The sequence below is a fragment of the Myotis daubentonii genome, chromosome 7, assembly GCF_963259705.1.
Source record: "Myotis daubentonii chromosome 7, mMyoDau2.1, whole genome shotgun sequence".
Taxonomy (NCBI): Eukaryota; Metazoa; Chordata; class Mammalia; order Chiroptera; family Vespertilionidae; genus Myotis; species Myotis daubentonii.
Genome location: NC_081846.1, coordinates 47055180 through 47075121, shown reverse-complemented (window position 1 = coordinate 47075121; position 19942 = coordinate 47055180). Strand labels below are relative to the sequence as shown.

The 19942-nt window shown below is 41.4% G+C and overlaps 1 protein-coding gene across 3 annotated transcripts in view; it reads right to left on the bottom strand.

Moving 5' to 3' along the window:
• Positions 1 to 12821, bottom strand: part of TLK1 (tousled like kinase 1) — a 165366-nt gene extending 152545 nt beyond the window's left edge. For 2 of the 3 annotated variants that reach the window (XM_059704134.1, XM_059704132.1), the window contains exon 1: positions 12115 to 12252. Coding sequence is in view for 1 of the 3 variants with exons in the window: in XM_059704130.1 (XP_059560113.1) it covers positions 12115 to 12253 (139 nt within the window). In the remaining 2 variants the exon portion in view is untranslated. Of the gene's footprint in view, positions 1 to 12114 lie in introns of all 3 variants that reach the window. The other variant, XM_059704130.1, reaches the window with a different exon arrangement.
• Positions 12822 to 19942: the final 7121 nt, after the last annotated feature.

Here is a 19942-nt window from a genome sequence, read left to right as displayed (position 1 = left end):
TAGTCTGACAGAAAACTTTATGACTCCGTTTGATATTATCAGTGGGACTTTTGCTGCTGCATTACTGATGACAGAGATTTTACATCAGGTTTATATTTCGTGACCTTCAGAGATATGCACGAGCTACTACTTTCATCCGTCCGGCTACTCCTATTACGAGACTTAACAAAATTCATCACTGAGAACAAAGATTCACAAGCATATGTGGATGAAACCAAAACACTGGTCGGCTCTAGGAAGGCAGGGAGGGTTAAGGCAGAGGCATAGAAATTGCTCTCCCCCTCTCATCAATCTATGTCTATGGTTTTTAGGATAACTTGTTATGTAAAATTATTTATCTAAGATGCACTTACACTGAATTTATCTGAAAAATTAAAAAGTCGATATTAAGAAAAAAAATTGTAAATGGAAAATTATAAGAGAGAGTTTTGCGTGCCAGCAGAAGTTACTGGTGTGCCATGTTTGGCATGTGTGCCAGGGGTTGCCCACCCCTAGCCTAGATCTTATCTGGATAGCTAATGGGCTGTGGGAGATGCAGCAAGTGCTCCCAAAACAAGTGAAACTCACAAGAACACTGTAACTATGGTGACCACTACCTTGTTTACTTCTGGCTATAAAATAAAGGCTCAGCTTGCTGTCTGGGTCTCTCTCTGTGGCTTCAGCCAGGCACAGGAAGATCCACCTAGACCCATCTTATTCTTTGTCTATCTTTTCTACATCCTTCGCGCCCCCCCCCCCCGCCCCCCGCGGCTCACTGAACCCTTGGCTGAGCTTGCCCGCAACAGAAAACGACCACTCACCTAATCTGTCAATGGTGGCTTTCTGTGGGTTCCTCAACTCACTCTACTGACAGCTATAATAGCTACCTTGCCATAAACACTTCATCACCCAGGTCCCAATGACTGGTTAAGAAATTGACAATTATAGCATCAATCTAGAATTGACACGCGGACATTAGAAAAGAGAGGTTAAACTGTCTTTCAAGTGTAATTGCTAAGCTAAAAGGTATGTATCTGCAACTCCAGAAGCAAGAGACTAGAAGAACGCCCAAATGGAGACAAACAGGCTCAAAGAAATTATTTGAGATCTTGGAGCTAAGCTGTTTCTAAAGCCATTTCATCCTCTTCCATACAAACATCTCTCAGTTATGTAAACCAATAAAATACTTTCTTAATTTACCAAAGCTTGTGTTAAGTTTTTATCACAGGTAAGCAAAAGAATCATGACTAACACACTACCTAAAAAAAAATGGTTAACTAAGTAAATTACAGTACATCCATTCAATGGAATAACACTGACAGAATAAACAGTAACTGTTATTTAGGATGTACTCAGGTGCCTAGTCTGAATCCTGGCTCTGCGACATACTCTCTATGTATCCTTGAGTATGTTACTTAATTCCCATTAGTATGTATTTCATGATTGCTAGAAGCAAATGAGCTATTTACAAAGTGCCTTGAACCAGACCTAACAATAAGTACATGTATTTTTTTAAATAAATGAAATAAATTTTTAAAGTAACAAAGTTGACTAAACCATATAATTACAGTGATTTTTTTAAAAACCTGTTAACAGAAAAAGGAAAAGCTGTATTTTTTTTTTTTTTTTTAAAGAAGCAAGCATGCACAGTTTACCAAAAACAAAACAAAACAAAAAACCATGCTCCAGGTATCATGAGACAAGATGAACTAATTGGCTTCACACAAATCCCTATGACCTTCCCCAGTGGCACTATATTCATCTAAGACAGAAAAGCACATACATGGTTAAGTAAAGAATCATGAAAGCATACAATGTACCACATTTAACAATACCAGCACTTGCTAGGTTAAAGGTTAAGAATGTAAACCTAGAAGTTTGTCATTCTCTGCAGATAAGGCACAAATTTATAAGTACAACCAATTCTTGATAATACATATAAATGAACAAATATTACAAGACATCCCCTCAAACCACTCGCAGTTGGATTTTACTGCATCTTTATAGAATATTAGAGCCCTGGTGCACGAAATTCGTGCATGGGTAGGGTCCTTAGGCTTGGCCGGCGATCAGGGACTATCGGGGCCTTCCAGCTGCTGGAAGACCTTCCTTAGTTCCACACCGCCCCCTGGTAGTGAGTGCACATCACAGCGAGCAGTCGAACTCCCGGTTGGTCAAACTCCCAAGGAGACAATTTGCATATTAGCCTTTTATCATATAGGATAATCATTTTTACCTAAATATAGGTATAGCATCTTCAAATTCACAACATTTCAGGCCTAATATTGAAGCCACATTGAGATGTTTCACATCCTACATCAGCTCCTCTATATACCTTTCCACACTATGCTTTGAATTCCTATCAACCCCTTCAAAATCTGATTCTCATTATACTTACTAAATAATCATGTTACTAAGGGATTTGTTTTGTGTGCAATGAAGTAACTAAAACTACGTGTTTTTTTTAAAAAAACCTGTTTATAAATGAGTTTACAAATTGAGCTTCAAGCCTCCTTTCCCTGCCCATACTGAATACAAAGAGTCAAATATATCAACTAAAGCATCTCAATTCTGTTCAGAGCCTTGTTCACCAGGTTATAAAGCCTCCACAATAAGTAGACTACTCCTGTATGGACATTGGAAAATTCTTGTTCAAATTCTGTTTACTATGGCTGTGGTGGGCTTATAAGGCCAAAATACAGGGTGTCCCAAAAACATGTATACACACTTTAACAGCAGATAGCTCAATTGATGTTTTTTTCTTTTCAGCCAGACTAAGTTTTGTACAAAAGAAATTCATCCTAAAATGTTACTGGAAGTTTGAAAACGCAGTTGAAATACAAACACTGCCTTTACAATTATTCAAAGTGTGTATACATTTTTGCAGGGACACACTTTAACAGCTGTTAACCCACTCAATTTTCACTCCTTTTCAAGTTTAACTGATCTGAAATAATGGGTGAAACTAGACTAAGCTTTGAACAAAGAAAATTTAATGGGGATACATAAAAGATAAAATTTATGGCACAAAACCGGCACCAATTGACAAATTGAGGGCACACAAACACTGAACAAAATGATTCTTGACACTTGGGATTCCACTGCTTCGTGTCATCAACAATGCCTGGACCAATGAACTGTATTGTAATAAACATTGACTTTATAATCATTCAAAGTGTGTATACATTTTGGGGGGACACCCTATATATATTAACATAAAACAACATTCAAATTCAGATTAAACAAGAAAATAAGATCTTTCATTAGTGTACCTCTAACATTTTCCATAAAAATACTAAACATATCTGAAAATATGAAATATAAGTAGGATTTGCACAGCTGGTACAAGTTTCTAAATTGGGTTGTTTGGTTAGGGGTTTTAATGTGTGTGTGATTTTTTAATCTTATCTTCACACATGTGTAAAACTCATGTAAAACAAATTTAACAAAATTTTAGAGGTAAACTGAATGAGCCTAAAAGAATGGTTAGCAAATTAAATTTGCTAAGGAAAAACAACTAAGATATTAGCCAAAACCAAATTTCTGTATGTTAGGCAATATATCCTATTAGTTAAAATGCAGACTTGGTTCAAATCTGAGCACTAACATTTATTTCCTACACTGTGTCACTCTGGGCAAGCTTCTTCACATTTCTGTGCCTCCGTTTCCTTATCTATAAAATGAGAATAACTGTGTATTTCTCACAGTGTGATGAGAACTAAATAAATTAATATGTGCAAACAATTTCAGCTATTAGTTACTGTTATCCATATCACTTTAAAATGTTTATGATGCTTACTAAAATAAGCATCTTCCTGAGTCTTAAATAAGTACATATTAATATACATACACATATATACACACATATATATAATATCACTCCATTTTAAAGAAAACTTAGTCTTCAACAAAACTTTTTGTTGGATGCCAACTCTACAGAGGACATCCTATCTACTATGCACTGAGAATGTAGAAATGAACAAAACACAATCTCTGAATTCAAGACCTTTCTGTCTAGTAGGCAACATAACTAAAACTATAATCAAAAGGAGCATCTTGGAGGTGCTATGAAATAATCCTATAGGACACGAAGGAACAGAGGCACCTAACTCAGGGGGGCAAATACTCTAAAAATAATTTCTGAGGAGCAATCACCACAATTCACTTCAGAGCACTGTACTGTTGTTTATGTGATTTATATAGTTTTTAATGTAGTCAAAATAGTGTTTTAGAATGTAGATCATTCAAAAAAACAAGATCACCCACCACACTATTTATTATGCTCCTAAGCTTAAAAATCTTTTGGTAATAATGAAGATGATTATCTTAACGAACCAAATCATAGCCCCGAAAAGATAACACTGCTTCTTCAAAAACATTTCTTTCACCTGTATACAAACTTTTCTCGTTAATATTGGGATTAATGTCGAAAGAATAACATTTTTCAGCTGATAGAGACCTTTGAGAGCCTTAAATCCAATCCCCTCATTTCACAGATGAAAAGAAGCCGCAAAGTATAATGGGAAAAGTACTAAGTTGAGAGTCAAACAACTGAATTTTGGACCCAACTCTCTTACAGTAAAAGCCTGAACAAATTATCTAAGTTTCCTAATCTGTAAAATGAGAGGTTTGGACTCACTTGCTTCCAAGGCCCCCTTTATTTCTATAATTCTCACTTTATGAAACTGAAGCAGAGATAAGCAACTTGCCCAAGGTTACACAGCCAGTTAATGGCAAAGTAGAGACTACACTTCAATTCCAACTACAATCGATGCCCTTTCTCATCTGTACCACACTACTTCTTCTACTTTAGAACACTATTCCTCTAAATTATTCTAAGATTTTTAAAAAATTATTAACAAGGATGAAGAATTTTATAAAATTAAATGGCTTATTCCTACTCCTTCTATAGAAAATAAGCTTTAAATCAAAATGGAACAATGCAAGTCTCCAGCTGTGTGTCATTTAATTTATTAAGTTGACCTCAAGAAAGCTATGGGAATTTATGTTTAACTTCCCACCACCTAAAATCTAATCTTTCATTCCAACTCACAGAAGAGATTATGTCCCATATAAAATTAAAATGTGAATTGTTGCTCTGGCCTGGTGGCTCAGTTAGTTAGAGCGTCCCAAACACCAAAAAGGTTGTTTCATTCTGGGTAAACAGATAGAATTCCCTCCCTTCCTCCCTTTTCTTTCTTTCTCTTTTCTTTCTTTCTGTCTCTCTTTCTTTCTTTCTTTCTCTTTTCTTTTCTTTCTTTGTCTCTCCTTCTCTCTCGTCAATAAACATATGCTCGGTGAGGATTTAAACAAAGAGTGAATTGTTATAGGTAATAACAAATACTACATGTATTATCTATACTAATAAAAGGGTAATATGCAAATTGGTCATGATGCCCTCACAGTCATGACCAGATATGCTAATTAGTCATTACTACTATGCAAATTGACCATCACTCCAACACAAACGAGAGGAATATTCTAATTAGCCCTGATATGCTAATTAGTCATGGCCAGTATGCAAATTGACCATCACTCCAACACACAAATATGGCCGCCCCCATGTGGCCACAAGATGGCCTGCAGGGGAGGGCAGTTGTGGGCGATCAGGCCAGCAGGGGAGGGCAGTTAGGGGCGACCGGGCTGGGAGGGGAGGGCAGCTGGGGGCAACCGGGCCAGCAGGGGAGGGCTGTTGGGGGCGACAGGGCCGGCAGGGGAGGGCAATTGGGGACGATCGGACCGGCAGGGCAACAGTTAGGCGTCGATCACGCTGGAAGGGGAGTGGTTAGGGGGTGATCAGGCTGGCAGGCAGGTGAGTGGTTGGGAACTAACAGTCCTGGATTGTGAGAGGTATGTCCGACTGCCCGTTTAGGCCCGATCCCTTGAGGGGTCCCAGATTGGAGAGGGTGCAGGCTGGGCTGAGGGACACCCCCCCAGTGCACAATTTTCATGGAACAGGCCTCTAGTCTATATTAACCCTATCTAATAAAAGACAAAAAGGGTAATTGACCGTACCTTCGCTATGCTTCCCACGGGCTAATCAGGGTGATATGCAAATTAACTGCCAAGAAAGACAGCAGTTAACCGCCAACAAAGATGGTGGTTAACTTGTGTACGTAGGCGCCAAGCGACGGAGCGAAGCTGGCTGGCCCCGGACAGGAGCAGTGAGCGAAGGCCAGTGTGGCAAGCAAAGAGCAAATAGGGAAGCCCGCTGCGCCGGCCTCAGCCACACCCCCGGGGAGAGCGAAGGCCTGGGTTCCGGGCGCCGGAGGAAAACTGGTGCCAGCAGCCAGGGGAAGGGGCCCCCGAGAGGCCCCAGACTGCGAGAGGGCACAGGCCGAGCTGAGGGACCCATCCGAGTGCACAAATTTTTGTGCACCGAACCTCTAGTCTATATAATAAAAGCCTAAGCGACCATTATGGCGGAATGACCGGAACAACCAGTCGCTATGATGCACACTGACCACCAGTGGCAGAAGCTCAATGCAGGAGCTGCCCGCTGGTGGTCAGTGTGCTCCCACAGAGGTAGCGGCTACTCAACCACAAGCCTCAAGGCTGGCGAGCGCAGTGGTGGTAGTGGGAGCTTCTCCCGCCTCCGCGGCAGTGCTAAGGGCCGAGTGGTAAGGAGCAAGCAGGTGGGCAGTAAGGAGCGAGGGATCCTGGATTTTGAGAGAAATGTCCAAATGCCGGCTTAGGCCCCATCCTCTTAGTGAGGGGTCCTGGGGTCCCGGACTATGAGAAGGCACAGGCTGGGCTGAGGGACACCCCCCCGCCCCCGGCTCCAAGTGCACAAATTTCGTGCACTGGGCCTCTAATTCTCTAAGATGAGAATTAAAATTCTTTATGTCTTTAATAAGCATTTTTAAATTTGAGATCAATTTAAATACTTTTCCTTTATGTGTCCTCTTTTCAGACTTAAGCTTTAAAACCATTAGAACATTACTTCTGCAATCACATAAACAATTACAAATAAAAGACTATAAAGACTGTTGATAGTTTCTATCAAAATTGAAAATTAGCCCCCAACAGTATGCTAAATTTCTGTGCCCAAATATATTACAATGCTACTAAACTATATCATAAGCAGTATCTGATTCCCTAAAATGTCTTCAAAGCTTATTATATTTCACAGGGAACTCAGAGAGATTTCAGGAAGACTGATAGTGTTGGTTCCAGAAAATACAGGAAAAATCTCAGAGGAAAGCACAATAAAAATGCAAAATAGTAATAAAGTCAACAAAGCTTCATACTACTGACTTCGGAGAATATTCAAAAACATTCATGGATATATATATAAGTACAGTTTAACTATATTTAGGGATTTTCAAGGAATCACAGAATGCTTACATTTTTTAATTGGATGGGACCCTAAGTAACTTAATCCAATAGCACCCAAAATAAGAATCTACAGAATTTATCTCTGCCCCCCCTAAAATGTCCCTGTAGACTGCTGTAAATTCTTACAGCTAAATACTTCAAGAGGCAGTTCTTTCCACTGTTGTATAAGTCTAGCTGCTATACAGTCTTACATTCTTGTCAAAAAATTATACTGAATTCAATATATGCCTTCTGAACCTCCATCTGCTGGTCTATCTTCTAATATAACAGAATAGCCTAGATGGGATGGCTCTGTGGTTAAGCACTGACCTATGAACCAGGAGGTCAATGGTTCAATTCCTAGTCAGGGTATATGCATGGGTTGTGGGCTCAATCCCCAGTCGGGGGCATGTAGGAGGCAGCCTATCAATGATTCTCTTTCATCATTGATGTTTCTCTCTCTCACACATGCGCTCTCACTTCCTCTGAAATTTATGTATTTTTAAAAATAAAATAATAAAAGAATAAATGTACTCCCTTTTCTATTTGTGCTTGAAATATCTGAATGAAAACTAGCTTATTTCCCACCCTTTAAGTAGACTCTTCTTTAAGCTAACTGTATATGTATAGTTCACAGTTTTCTTGTGGGCCCTACAGACATTTCTGGAATGCAATGTAACCATTGCCACTTATCAAATTTTGGTATGATATTAAAAATGAATATATACAACTTCTCAAAAAGCTATTAAAATACCTACTTTTTCGAACTATATATCTACGTGAAACTGGATTAGCTTGAAACAATCACAACAGACTTGATAACAGAAGCAAAATCCAGCTATCTTCTAGTAAGCCAGAAATTAAATTGATTTGTAAAAATATAAAACAACTAGAGGCCGATGCATGAAATTCGTGCACTGGTAGGGTCCCTAGCAGCTGCCACCGTCAGCTGGGGCCTCCCTGCCTTCCCCTGGCAGGCCCCGCCTCCTGGTCAAACTCTGGACGACCTCCTGGTTGAGAGGACAATTTGCATACTATGCTTTTATTATATAAGGATGCCACTAGTTTCACTAAAGTTTTTGTTTTAGAATAGTTATTCTAAGTTTAAAAAATTGTTAACGTTATTTTTATATAAATTAATAAATATTTTGTAAGTGATTTCATTTCTAACATAGTAAATATCAATAGACACAACCCATATAAACAAAATCTCTTTGGAGTCCTCAATAATTTTTGAGAGTAAAGAAGTCCTGAGGCTAAAGCAAGCCTACTTCTCAAGGGCAGACTCCCAGACCTCTAACTATCCTGGGTTTCTCTCTCTTTTCTCTCTCTCTCTAATATGGAAATGTGTCTCTGAAACTGTATCCATCCTGATACCTGGGAATTCATACGTATATGCAATTCTTGTTAATATTAGTGAAATGTAAGACTACAACTTCAGGATAAATATAAAGCCCTAGAGAGGATTAACACCAGTTTAACTTGCATGCTAGTTGGTCAAAAAGAAAAATACCTACCTACAGCATATTCATGAGCTAGAATCCTTAAACACCCAACCCTACCATCTTTCAGCTAGTGACTTCAAGAAATTAAAGAGCCATCTGGTACACTTTTATTTTTAACATCTCCCTACAGATATTACTGTCATCTGGAGTCAAATACTTTAATTCTCCTATTTAAGGGATGCAGTCTGTAAATATGGAAACAGAAAGCAACAGTTTAATTATGCTGTGATATTATCTTTTTAACCAAACTATTTTCACTACTTACATAAAAGTAAAGCAATCTATTCATATCTGGTAAGCTGGAACAAAAAAATATAAATCTTTGTATAATTATTGACTCTTAGCGATAACCCATTCAAAAGTACCCATGTACTGATATGCAAACAAAAACAAAAACCAACTGCTCATCTAGCCAATGTGACACTAAGTTTTGAGACTTCAACAAAGTAAAACTGACCTTTATTTGAAAATGTACTTAATTTATTAACTGCCCACCTCCTTAATCACACAATTATGAAAAGATGAAACAGAACAGAGATCACAGGTTTAAAAGACCCAACATGAAATCAGTAACTACAGAACTTCAAGATTGATAAAGAAAAAGTCTTGGGACTTTGGGACTCCCAAGGAAAAAAAAATCTACACTATATTACACAAATTTCTAAATTCTAATAAATTCCTAAGTCTTACAGAGTATTAAAAATAATCAGCTTATAATCTTTTGGTTTCAAATATATCAAAACTTCCAAATAATTTTTACAGTTACTTATGGCACATCTCTAAAAATAGCCCATTTTCAAAGTTAAGTTTGCTTAAAAGTTCAACACATATAAATAACATTTATATGTGTAAATATTCATGTGTGCATCTCTTTTAAGTTTTTTAAATTTCCTATTATACATTAAATTGGCTGTTTTTCAAGAAATAAGGTTTGTTCTCTCCTCATACATACACTCAAGTTCCATTTATAGTAACAATTTTTACTAGTAGTCACCAAAAGTCAAAAGTTCTCTCAATTAACATTAATGTAAACAACATACTAAATGTATACCTGGGAAAGATGCTAAACACTTGTTAAAAACTGAAATCTCACTCAATAGAAAACATCTCCATCTTGATACCTGCGTCTTAATATGTGCTATTCCTGTTAGCATTAAGTGAAAGCTCAGACTTTAGCTTCAAGATGATAATATAACCTTAGGAGGAATAACATAGTTTTAACTTACATGTCAGTTGGTCAGAAAGAAATATACAACTGTGACCATACAGGTACTTGAGGTGAAGTATAACTTTCACAAAAACATGTCCTGTTATTTCATTAATTATAGAGAAACTCACTAGTTTAAGTTACATAAAAATCTGATAATCTAAACTGCTGGGAAAATTCTGGTTATTTGGAAGTTCAAACTAAATCATTCCAACCCTCAAAATTTTCAAACATCAGGAAAAGTGCAGAATAATAGATAAGGTTTTGAAACTAAAGTTGAAGCAACCTCAGAAACCCACAACCTCGATTTTGCAGCCCCCAAATTACTAATACTGTAACAGGTGTTACAGATAAACAATTCAACACTATATCCTAAGTAGTATCTAATACAGCAGCTAGCTTACAAAAATGACTCAATAAATATTTGAGAAATGGATGACCGCATGAAAAAAGGTAAAACCTTAAAAAAAGGACTTTCCCAATCATTAAACTATCATTCGTAACACTATCAGTAAGCATCTTAATGAAACTACAGACAAAAGTAAAAGCTGAGCCAGCTGCTCTATTTACAAAATAGATTTTAAAACATTCATTTACAAATTTTCAAATGCAAAATATATATATATATATGCACTGAATTTGAGTTAGTCAATAAATTTTATCTTCTAATAATCAGAACTCAGTGGTGGGGGTGAGGTGGAAAGAGGAAAATGTCTGTCAATGTATTCAGCGTTGTTTAATGGATGCCATAAATCAAACCTTACCATGAATTTTCTAGAGCAAATTCATGCCAATCTTTGAGCCTATTGTCACTTTCACACATGCTCGCAGGAACAAAATGACAAAGAATGCTCTGCCGGAACCAGTGGATTCAGGGCACAAAACGCTTGATTAACAATTGTCAAGGCTTTTAGTAAAAACAGAAAATATTTCCTAAATAAATCCACCCCACCGATTCCTACATAAATCAAAGCTCCTGGTGTCTTGAAATGATTCGCTAGACTCCTGGACTGCCAGACGGTTGCTTTTGTGTGTGTGTGTTTTAAAGGTGGCTACAATCTCCTTGTGTGACACAACTGGGAATGAACAATCCATTTCCCAGTTGCTGACGAATGCCGCTCAACGTTTTCCAGACAAAAGAGCGTTAAACGCGACTCCATGCACATTGATTCTTCCCCCATAAATGCGTGCTCTCCCACATCTCATTCTCTGTGGTATACTGAAAGTTAAATGCAGCAAGTTGGAATTTCAGCCGAAAGCACTCCGGTGTCTTCCTAGCTGGGTAACTGCTACATCTGGCGGCGGCAGACTTGCATGCAAGAAGCCAAAAACTTAGAAAACAATTGCCACCGATCGGGTGCGCGTTGCAGGCACCTTTACGCAGCTCTTTCCCACAAAACCCACGACCCTGTCGGAGAAGAACAGCAGCCTCCTTGCAGCGACGAGATAACGTGCACACCCGGGGAGGTGATGGCGAAGGAAAGTTGCAACCCTCGGAAGGGGTGGCGTTAAAAGCCCGCCCCCCCCGCCCCCCCAGTCTCTCCTTTCAATGGCTCCGGGGAGCCAGGCAAGGGATCAAAGTCGGCTTTGATAATTTCGGCGGCGCTCCTGCCAGGGCAGAGACCCTGCCGGCCAGGGCCACCCTCCGGGTCCTGAGCCGCCGCGCTCGGAGCGAGGACCGCCTCTCGGGGAGGAGTGCGCGAGGGAAGGGGAGGGGGCTCGGGATGAAAGATTCAACGGGAGGGAAAACCCACCAGAGACCGGAGGCCAGGAGGTTAAGAGTGCGGAGTGTCCTAGCAAATGGGGCAGAAAGGGGCTCGCGTCCGGGGGGAGGCTTCCCAGCCCGGAGGACCGGCTCTGAGGACCCCCAGGCGAGTGTGTGCGCCGCGCCGCGCCCCGCGCCCTCCAGCCGGCGCACAGCCCCTCGCCCGTCCCCTTCGCCACCCGCCGCCAGCGCACCACCTCCCCGGAGCCCGGCGGCCTCGCGGCCACCTCGCCACCATCCCCCACCCCGGGGTCGCGGGGAGGAGCGCGGGGGGCGCGGGGGCCCCGGCGCGGGAGGGGAGGCCCTGGAGCGGGCGCGGGCGCGGGCGCGACGGCACTTACCTTCCCTGGGCCTCCCGGATGGCGGCGTGTGATTCAGCAGGGACCTGGCCGCCGCCGCCGAGCCCGGGGTTGGAGACGTGGAGAGCTGGGACCAAGATGGCGGCCCCTCCAAACTTCCACTGCTACTTTGGACACTCATCAAGCTACTTTCTGGGAACCCGGCTCCCCCCCTGCGACGGCAGCGGCGGCAACGGCACCGGCACCCGCCTCCGTCATGGCGGGGGCCGCGCGGAGGGCGAGCGAGAGCGCGAGGGCAGGGAGGGGAGAGGCGAGGGGATGGGGGAAGGAAGCCGAGGAGGGGGGAGGTGGCGAGGGAAGAGGTGAGGGGAGGAGAGGGGACGGGGAGGAGGGAAGGGGGGAGAAGCGAGGGAGCTGGCGGGCGCGCCGGCTTAGAGGCGGAGGGAAGGAGCGCGGCGGCGGAGGCGTCGAGGGGGCGTCCGCCGGGGCCGGCGTCGGAGCGCAGGCTGCGCCGGGCGAGGAGACTTCCGCGGGCGGAACCTGCCGGCACCTCTGCAGTGCGTCGGCCCCCGGCGTCGCCCGGGTGGCGGTGGTGGCGGCGGCGGCGGGCGGTGGGTGGCGGCTGAGGCGGCGGGGTAACCTCTGCATCAGTTACAGGCGGCGGCGGCGTCACGCGCCGCCTGTGCAAACACTATCGCGAGGCTCCTGCGCCTCCGGTAGCGGCGGCGGCGGCCGCGGGAGCAGGCGTGGGGGAGGGACCTGCCAGGGGGTAGGGGCGGGCGTGGGGAGGGAGGGAGCGCGCGAGGGAGGAGATGCGGGCGCCCCTGGCGCACCCGCGGATCGCGGCTCGGCGCGGGAGCCCCCGGCCGGCGGACTCCCGGGCGGGCGCCGGGCCACCTCCCCGCGCCGGCCGGAGGGAGGCGCGCCCCGCACGCTCCCCGCCCGCCCGCCGCGCCGGCCCGGCTCCCGCTGCCACCTGACTCCCCCTCCGCCGCGGCCGCGCGCCTGGATCCCGACCCACACCCGGCCCGCCCGGGGAGAACCGCCGCCGCTCTCGCCGGGCTGTCGGTCGTCAGGAGGTCCGTGTGATCCTTGCTCAAAATGGAACTGAAAAGTTGAGAGTTGCTTCTTTCCTACCCATCTGTCCTGAGCAAAAAAAAAACAAAAAAAAAAACACGAACAAAATGTGCGTCTCCCCGTCTGCAGAATGGGGAGTCCTTCCCGGAAAATGCTGAGAAAATAAGTTGAGGGTGGAGTGTGGAAATAAAAATAAAACTTTGTTTTCTGAAATGGGATCTTTTCCGGTGTTGTGCACCGTATGTGTGGTGTAGCACTTCTTTATTTTAAAACAATAAGTGGAAAATCTAAATTGACAAATTTGATTACTGAATTCACATCTTTAAGGAAAGCTATCCAATGTTCATCTTGTAGAAAAGGGCATGATTTCTAGAAAGTTCCAGTTTGTTTCCAGTGCCGCTGCTGAGTCCCGACTACAAACCCCCAAGGCAAAATAACAGCATTTGCTTCAATTTATACAGTGTAGCTTTCTGCACACCCACGTATGTACAAGACACACCAGAGACTGGGCATCTTGTACATAAAAGAGCAGTCTAATCGTTCAGGAAAAATACAACAAGGTTATTGCTCTCTTCAAAAAACCAACTTGAATAGAACAAAAAGATTATGCTATAAAGCAACTGTACAGGCATGAGGAAATGGCAAGATTACTGGGGGCGGGGGGGGGAGACAAAAGTGTCATTTTTTATTTTTATGACTTTGCATTTCTCACAGTAATGTTCTGTTCAGATAAACTATCATACTAGAATAGAACCTTGGTTGTCAGTTATCTGCAGAAGTAATTTTAGTTTTCTTAGGCTTCAGATTCTTCAGCGAGTTTCTAGTCTTGTTCTGTTTTTCAAACTTAATAGGTAGATCCCACAAATTAAACTTTCGGGAGATTTAATTGACATACATAAGCTGCACAAATTTAAAGTGTACAATTTGGTAAGTTTTGACGTGTACACGCTCCTGAAACAATTTCTACAATCAAGATAATGAGTGTGTCCGTCAGCCTCCAAAGTTTCCTATACCATATTTTAAAAATATATTTTTATTGAATTCAGAGAAAGAGGGAGAGAGAGGGAAACATAAATGAGAGAGAATCATTGACCGGCTGCCTCCTGCACGCCTCCCACTGGGGATAGAGCCCACAACCCAGGAATGTGCCCTTGACCAGAATGGAACCTGGGACCCGTGAGTCCCCAGGCGGATGCTGTATCCACTGAGCCAAACCAGCTAGGGCCCTATACTCTTGAGGATCCTTTTCCACTCCACTCCCTTCCCAAGTAACCACAGACCTGCTTCCTGTCACTTAGATTAGTTTGCATTTTCCAGAATTTTAGATAAGTGGACTCACACAGTTTATACTCTTTTGTGTGGCTTATTTTACTCAACAAAGTTATGTTGAGATTCATCTGCATTGCTGTATTTACCAATAATTCATTTCCTTTTATTGCTGAGTATTCCATTGTGTGAATATACCACACTTTACTTATCCATTCACCTGTTGATGGACATTTGTGTTGTTTCCACTTTTTTGACTATTACTTGCTTTCTCTTGAATACATCCCTAGAACCTTACCAAAAAAAAATTTTTTTTTACCCAAGTACATGCACTAGAAGGGGAAACAGTTTCTATAACAACATGTAGGTAAATGTATGTAAATAGACTTTCTGTATTTTAAGACTTAGCTTAGTCAGCTAATTGTGGTGAAAAGAGCACAGACAGGAAGGAAGTCAAGAGATCTGGGTATTAGTCCCAGCAGGTAACAATCCTTGGCTCAGAAAAGAAGTAAAGAAGTTTTAGGTGTTCCCTAAAACTCCTAACAATCCCAACATCTAAAACAAAGCTCAGCTCCACTCACAAAAGACAGATGGTAGGTGATCTTCCTCCCAACTCTCTCAGAGCTTCCGGTTGCCTTTATACAAATCTGGGTTACTTTTTATGCAGACTGACTCCTTTTATTTTAAATGGTAACTAGAGGATCACAGCATATACTTAATCCACTTACTTTAGCTATATTTTTGTTATGAATGCTGCTGAGGAAGGACAATTAAATGATCAATTCTGGCTTTCTTGTAGCTTAAGATAAAGATAGTCAACACTAACTTATTTATAAAAAGGCTACTGCCAGCAACAGGGAACTAATTAAATAAATCATGCGTGGCTTAGCCTGAAAATGAAATGTCATGCCGTCATTTAAAATCATGTCTTCAAAGAACGCTGAAAAAGATAACATTTTCACATAATAGTAAATGAAAAAAATGGGTATGATCCCAATTTGTAAGTATACATATTAAATGACTACATGAATGAACCCAAAAACTTAATAATGGCTATTTGTGAGTTGTCAGATCAACTCATTATTCTTTCCTCCTTTATGCTTTAAATATTTTTGTATAATGACTCATATTTCTTTTCTTTTTAAGACTTTTATTTTTATTTATTTGTTATTTATTTATTTATTTATTTTTGTAGAGAGAGGGGAAGGGAGAGGGAGAAAAACATTGATAGGCTGCCTTCTGCATGTTCCCTATCGGGAATCCAGCCCCAAAACCCAGAATCAAACCTGCAACCTTTCAGTGCACAGGATGACACCCAACTGAGTCATGCCAGCCAGGGCAAGTCGTGTATTTCTTAAGTAATCTAAGTTTTAAAAGGGCCTGAACACAAATTGTGTGAATACGTAATTTTATAAAATGATGAATGAAAACTGTGAAGTGGTAAGTAGAGGCTCCCCCATACCTTACACATTGATTAGTAAATAGGCATTCAAAAAATACTTGTTAGAGTGATAGCTTGCACAATGGGAAAAGATACAGAAAAGTCCGGAGAGTTCTGATTCAGATAGAAAGGAACACTTGCCACTCTGTGATGCAGGAGAAATCTCAAGAAAAGACGATTGGAAAGGGGTTGTGGCAAGCTTTCTTGGGGGAAATATTCCCAGAAAGAAAGTCAGCATGAAAACACAGGAGTGAACTGAGCAAGTGAAAGGAGAGAGAGTGCAGTAAACCTGCCTCGAAAGAACTGCGGAGAGGAAAGTGTTCTTTCTGTGAATCGAGTGCTCCATGGTGACAGGGACTCAAGCCCTAGTACAATGTGTGGCAGAAACCAAGGGCTCTGTCAGCGTTTGTGGAATGAATGAATGATGACGGTTAATGAGCTGGGGTGCAGGTGAGGGAGCAATGCAGAAGAGGTCTTCAAGTGTCTCCATGTAGAAGGTCAAATGCAAAAGGGGAGCTCTGATCTGTAGATAAATCATCATAATTTACAACTATGTTTATTAGGCTCTCCTCTATTTATATACCATAGTAAAAATATTTACGAAGCATCCAATATTATAACAAATGTCTTTTATACCTCTTAGCATTTGATTCCTTCTCCATTTAAGGAAATAATGCTTAAGCCCCTTCCCCATAAGCCAACCAGAAATGAGCCCAGAGACTGGAGGAAGTGTCCTTTCTAAGTCCTCCCCCATGCAGTGGAATGCTGGAGCCAGTCCTTACTGCCCAGTTCAATGGTGTCACATTGGTAGTTTGAAATTGGCCATAGGAAGTGTATTTATGACTCCAAAGTCTACAAAAGCTACAAATCCAGGCTTCCTCACCAGCACACCACTGTTCCCATAGACAAAGATCATTACCTTATTAACCTCCATTTCTCCACCTTGGCTACACCTAAAGAGGGCAAGGACCTGTTTATCATGTTTTCAGCTGTATTCCCAACATCTAGCTCCTGCCTGGATACAGTCAATGCTGAAGACATGTTTGTTGAGCCAATCAATTAACCATGTAGCTAGTTAGCAAGCACTTGAGCCCGCTGAGCTAACCTGCTGGTAAACAACTGGGTAGGCCACTCTAGCAGAGGAAGAAAGGACCAAACACTCTACCCCCCGCACTCTGACCTTTCATTGCCCAATATTTGTGACTTGGTAAAGTTTATTGACCTTGTTAGAGTTGCCAGATGAAATATAAATTTTTCATGGATCATACTTATACTAAAAAAAAAATTACCGCATCTGTTGTTTATGTGAAATTCAAATTTAACTGAGTGTCCTATATTTTTATTTGCTAAATCTGGCGACCCCAGCCTTTCAAACTAAGCAAAAAATAATCAATGAGGTACTACCTGGTAAAGTTGAAGATATTATGACCTGGCAATTCCATTCCAAATAATATATCCTGGAGGAATTCTCATTGTGTCAGGAGATAAGAACAAGTATATCGATAGCGCTACTGTTTGTAGCATTCCAAAATGAAACCATCCAAAAGTCCATCCACAAGAAAATGAATAAATAGAATTATGTATATTTACATGATAGGATACCATGCAACAATTAAAATGCTCATAAGCATAATGTTAATTTAAAAGAAAAAATTAAAGAAGGGTGAAGTCAGTTTGGTTCCATTTATAACACATTTAAAAATATTCAAAACTAGTCCTAGCCGATATGGCTCAGTGGATAGAGCTAGGCCCACAGACTGAAAAGTCTTGGGTTTGATTCTGCTCAAGGGTATATACCTCTGTTGCAGGCTCAGTTCATGGCTCTGGTCGGGGTGCGTGTGGGAGGCAAACAACTGATGTGTCTCTCTCACATCAATGTTTCTCTCTGTGTGTCTCTCCCCCTCCCTTCCACTCTCTCTAAAGATCAATGGGAAAATATCCTCGGGTGAGAATTAATCAATCAACCAATAAATGAAGTGCTAAGTGTAAAAAAAAAAATCAATTGTGTTTACTCACGCATGAAAAGAACAACCCAAAGAGGAAATTAACAAAAACAATTTTAAAAAATCATTCAAAACTAAATAATAAATTGTTTAGGAATATAAACATGGCAAAACTAGAAAAATAAGGGAATGAGAAGCCAAAGTCAGAGTGGGTACTTCCATCAGGGAAAAGAGGGGATGTGATCATGGAGGACTCACAGGGGCTTCAAGAGCATCAACAAACGCACTACTTGTTAAGTGGGATGGGAGTATGTTTGTCTTATTCTTTAAACTATATGAATATATTAGATCTACTCTTTTTTAAATTTTATTGATTTTTTACAGAGAAGAAAGGAGAGGGATAGTCAGAAACATCGATGAGAAAGGAACATCGATCAGCTGCCTCCTGCACCGCCCCCCCACACACACTGGGGATGTGCCCACAACCAAGGTACATGCTCTCGACCGGAATTGAACCTGGGACCCTTCAGTCTGCAGCCGACGCTCTATCAACTGAGCCAAATCATTTAGGGCTAGATCTACTCTTATATGTGTGTGTGTGATATTACCTTACAAATGTTTAGGAAATGAAGAGTTCTGGGCCTTTTTATCAGAGTAAACTAAGATGCCTACCTTGTCGCTTTTGCCTGGATTTACCACCAGGTTTGTTTTCTTCTTTGTCCACATGTGTACACACAGATAGGTGCTCTCAAGATGCTTACCCTACCAACATAACGTGTGACCTCAATAGTTTATTTTAAATATGTTTTTATTGATTTTAGAGAGAGAAGGAAGGGAAAGGGAGAAACACCCATGAGAGAGAACCATAAATTGGCCGCCTTCTGCATGCCCCCTACCAGCAACCCAGGCATGTGCCCTGACTGGGAATTGAACCAGTGACCTATAGGTGCATGAAATGATGCTCAACCAACTGAGCCACATGGGCCAGGCCATCTCAATAGTGTGTGTGTGTGTGTGTGTGTGTGTGTGTGTGTGTGTGTGTATGTGTGTTTAATAAATGCTTAGACAACTGACTTCATTGTATTGGATTATGAAAAACTCTCATCTCACTGAGTTTGTTCTACTTGTCCTATCCAATTCACAAAGCTACTGCTTAAAGATTTAGGTTTCCAAATCCCTGTAGAGATAGTTCCAGAGTTTTGTGCATAATAGGCTAGGTTATATTTCATCTGTTCTCTTTCAATGGAAATGGTTTTCTTCAGGTTTATCAACTCATTTGGGAGGTTTAGAGTGCGGGGGGGAGGCTTTGGTCTGTATATAACAAAAACTGGAATTACTAGATTCTCAAAACGGATTCATTTTGCCTGAGGTTAAAACATTATAATTAACTTTAGGACAATATTACCTCCCCCAAAGCGCACTAGAAACTATCCTCCCAGAACATGGGTGTTACAAAATGTTTACAAAAACAAAGTACAGCAAGCAAATAGTGCTCATATAGCAGATTGAAAATCAACAACATATCTCTTAACAAAGCAACCTACTTAGAAAAGTGACTTAAAAAACATGAAAACCCATTGTAATCTAGTGTTCTACTTCACTCATCCTAAATTTTACTAATGAAGTCAAACAAAAAATAAAAATTCATCACATCATAGTGGAGAACAAAGATTCCCAAAACCTTAGGCTGGACTTTATTTTTGCAACAGGATTTTTTAGGCAAAGAAATTGAAGTTTGTTTTCATAAAAATAAGTATCAAACATCCTTGTTTTTGGACAATATCTTTCCAACTGCATAGTAAAGACTTACAAAAGTACTTAATATAATGTAAGTGCTAAAATGTCTTAATTAGAGCCTTAACTGGTTTGGCTCAGTGGATAGAGCATCGGCCTGCGGACTCAAGGGTCCCAGGTTTGATTCCGGTCAAGGGCATGTACCTTGGTTGCGGGCACTTCCCCAGTGGGGAGTGTGCAGGAGGCAGTTGATCGATGTTTCTCTCTCATCAATGTTTCTAACTCTCTATCCCTCTCCCTTTCTCTCTGTAAAAAGTCAATAAAATATATTTTTAAAAAATAAAATAAGATGTCTTAATTAGATACATGGCAAAAATAAGTAGAGACATTTATAACCTTATATATATTT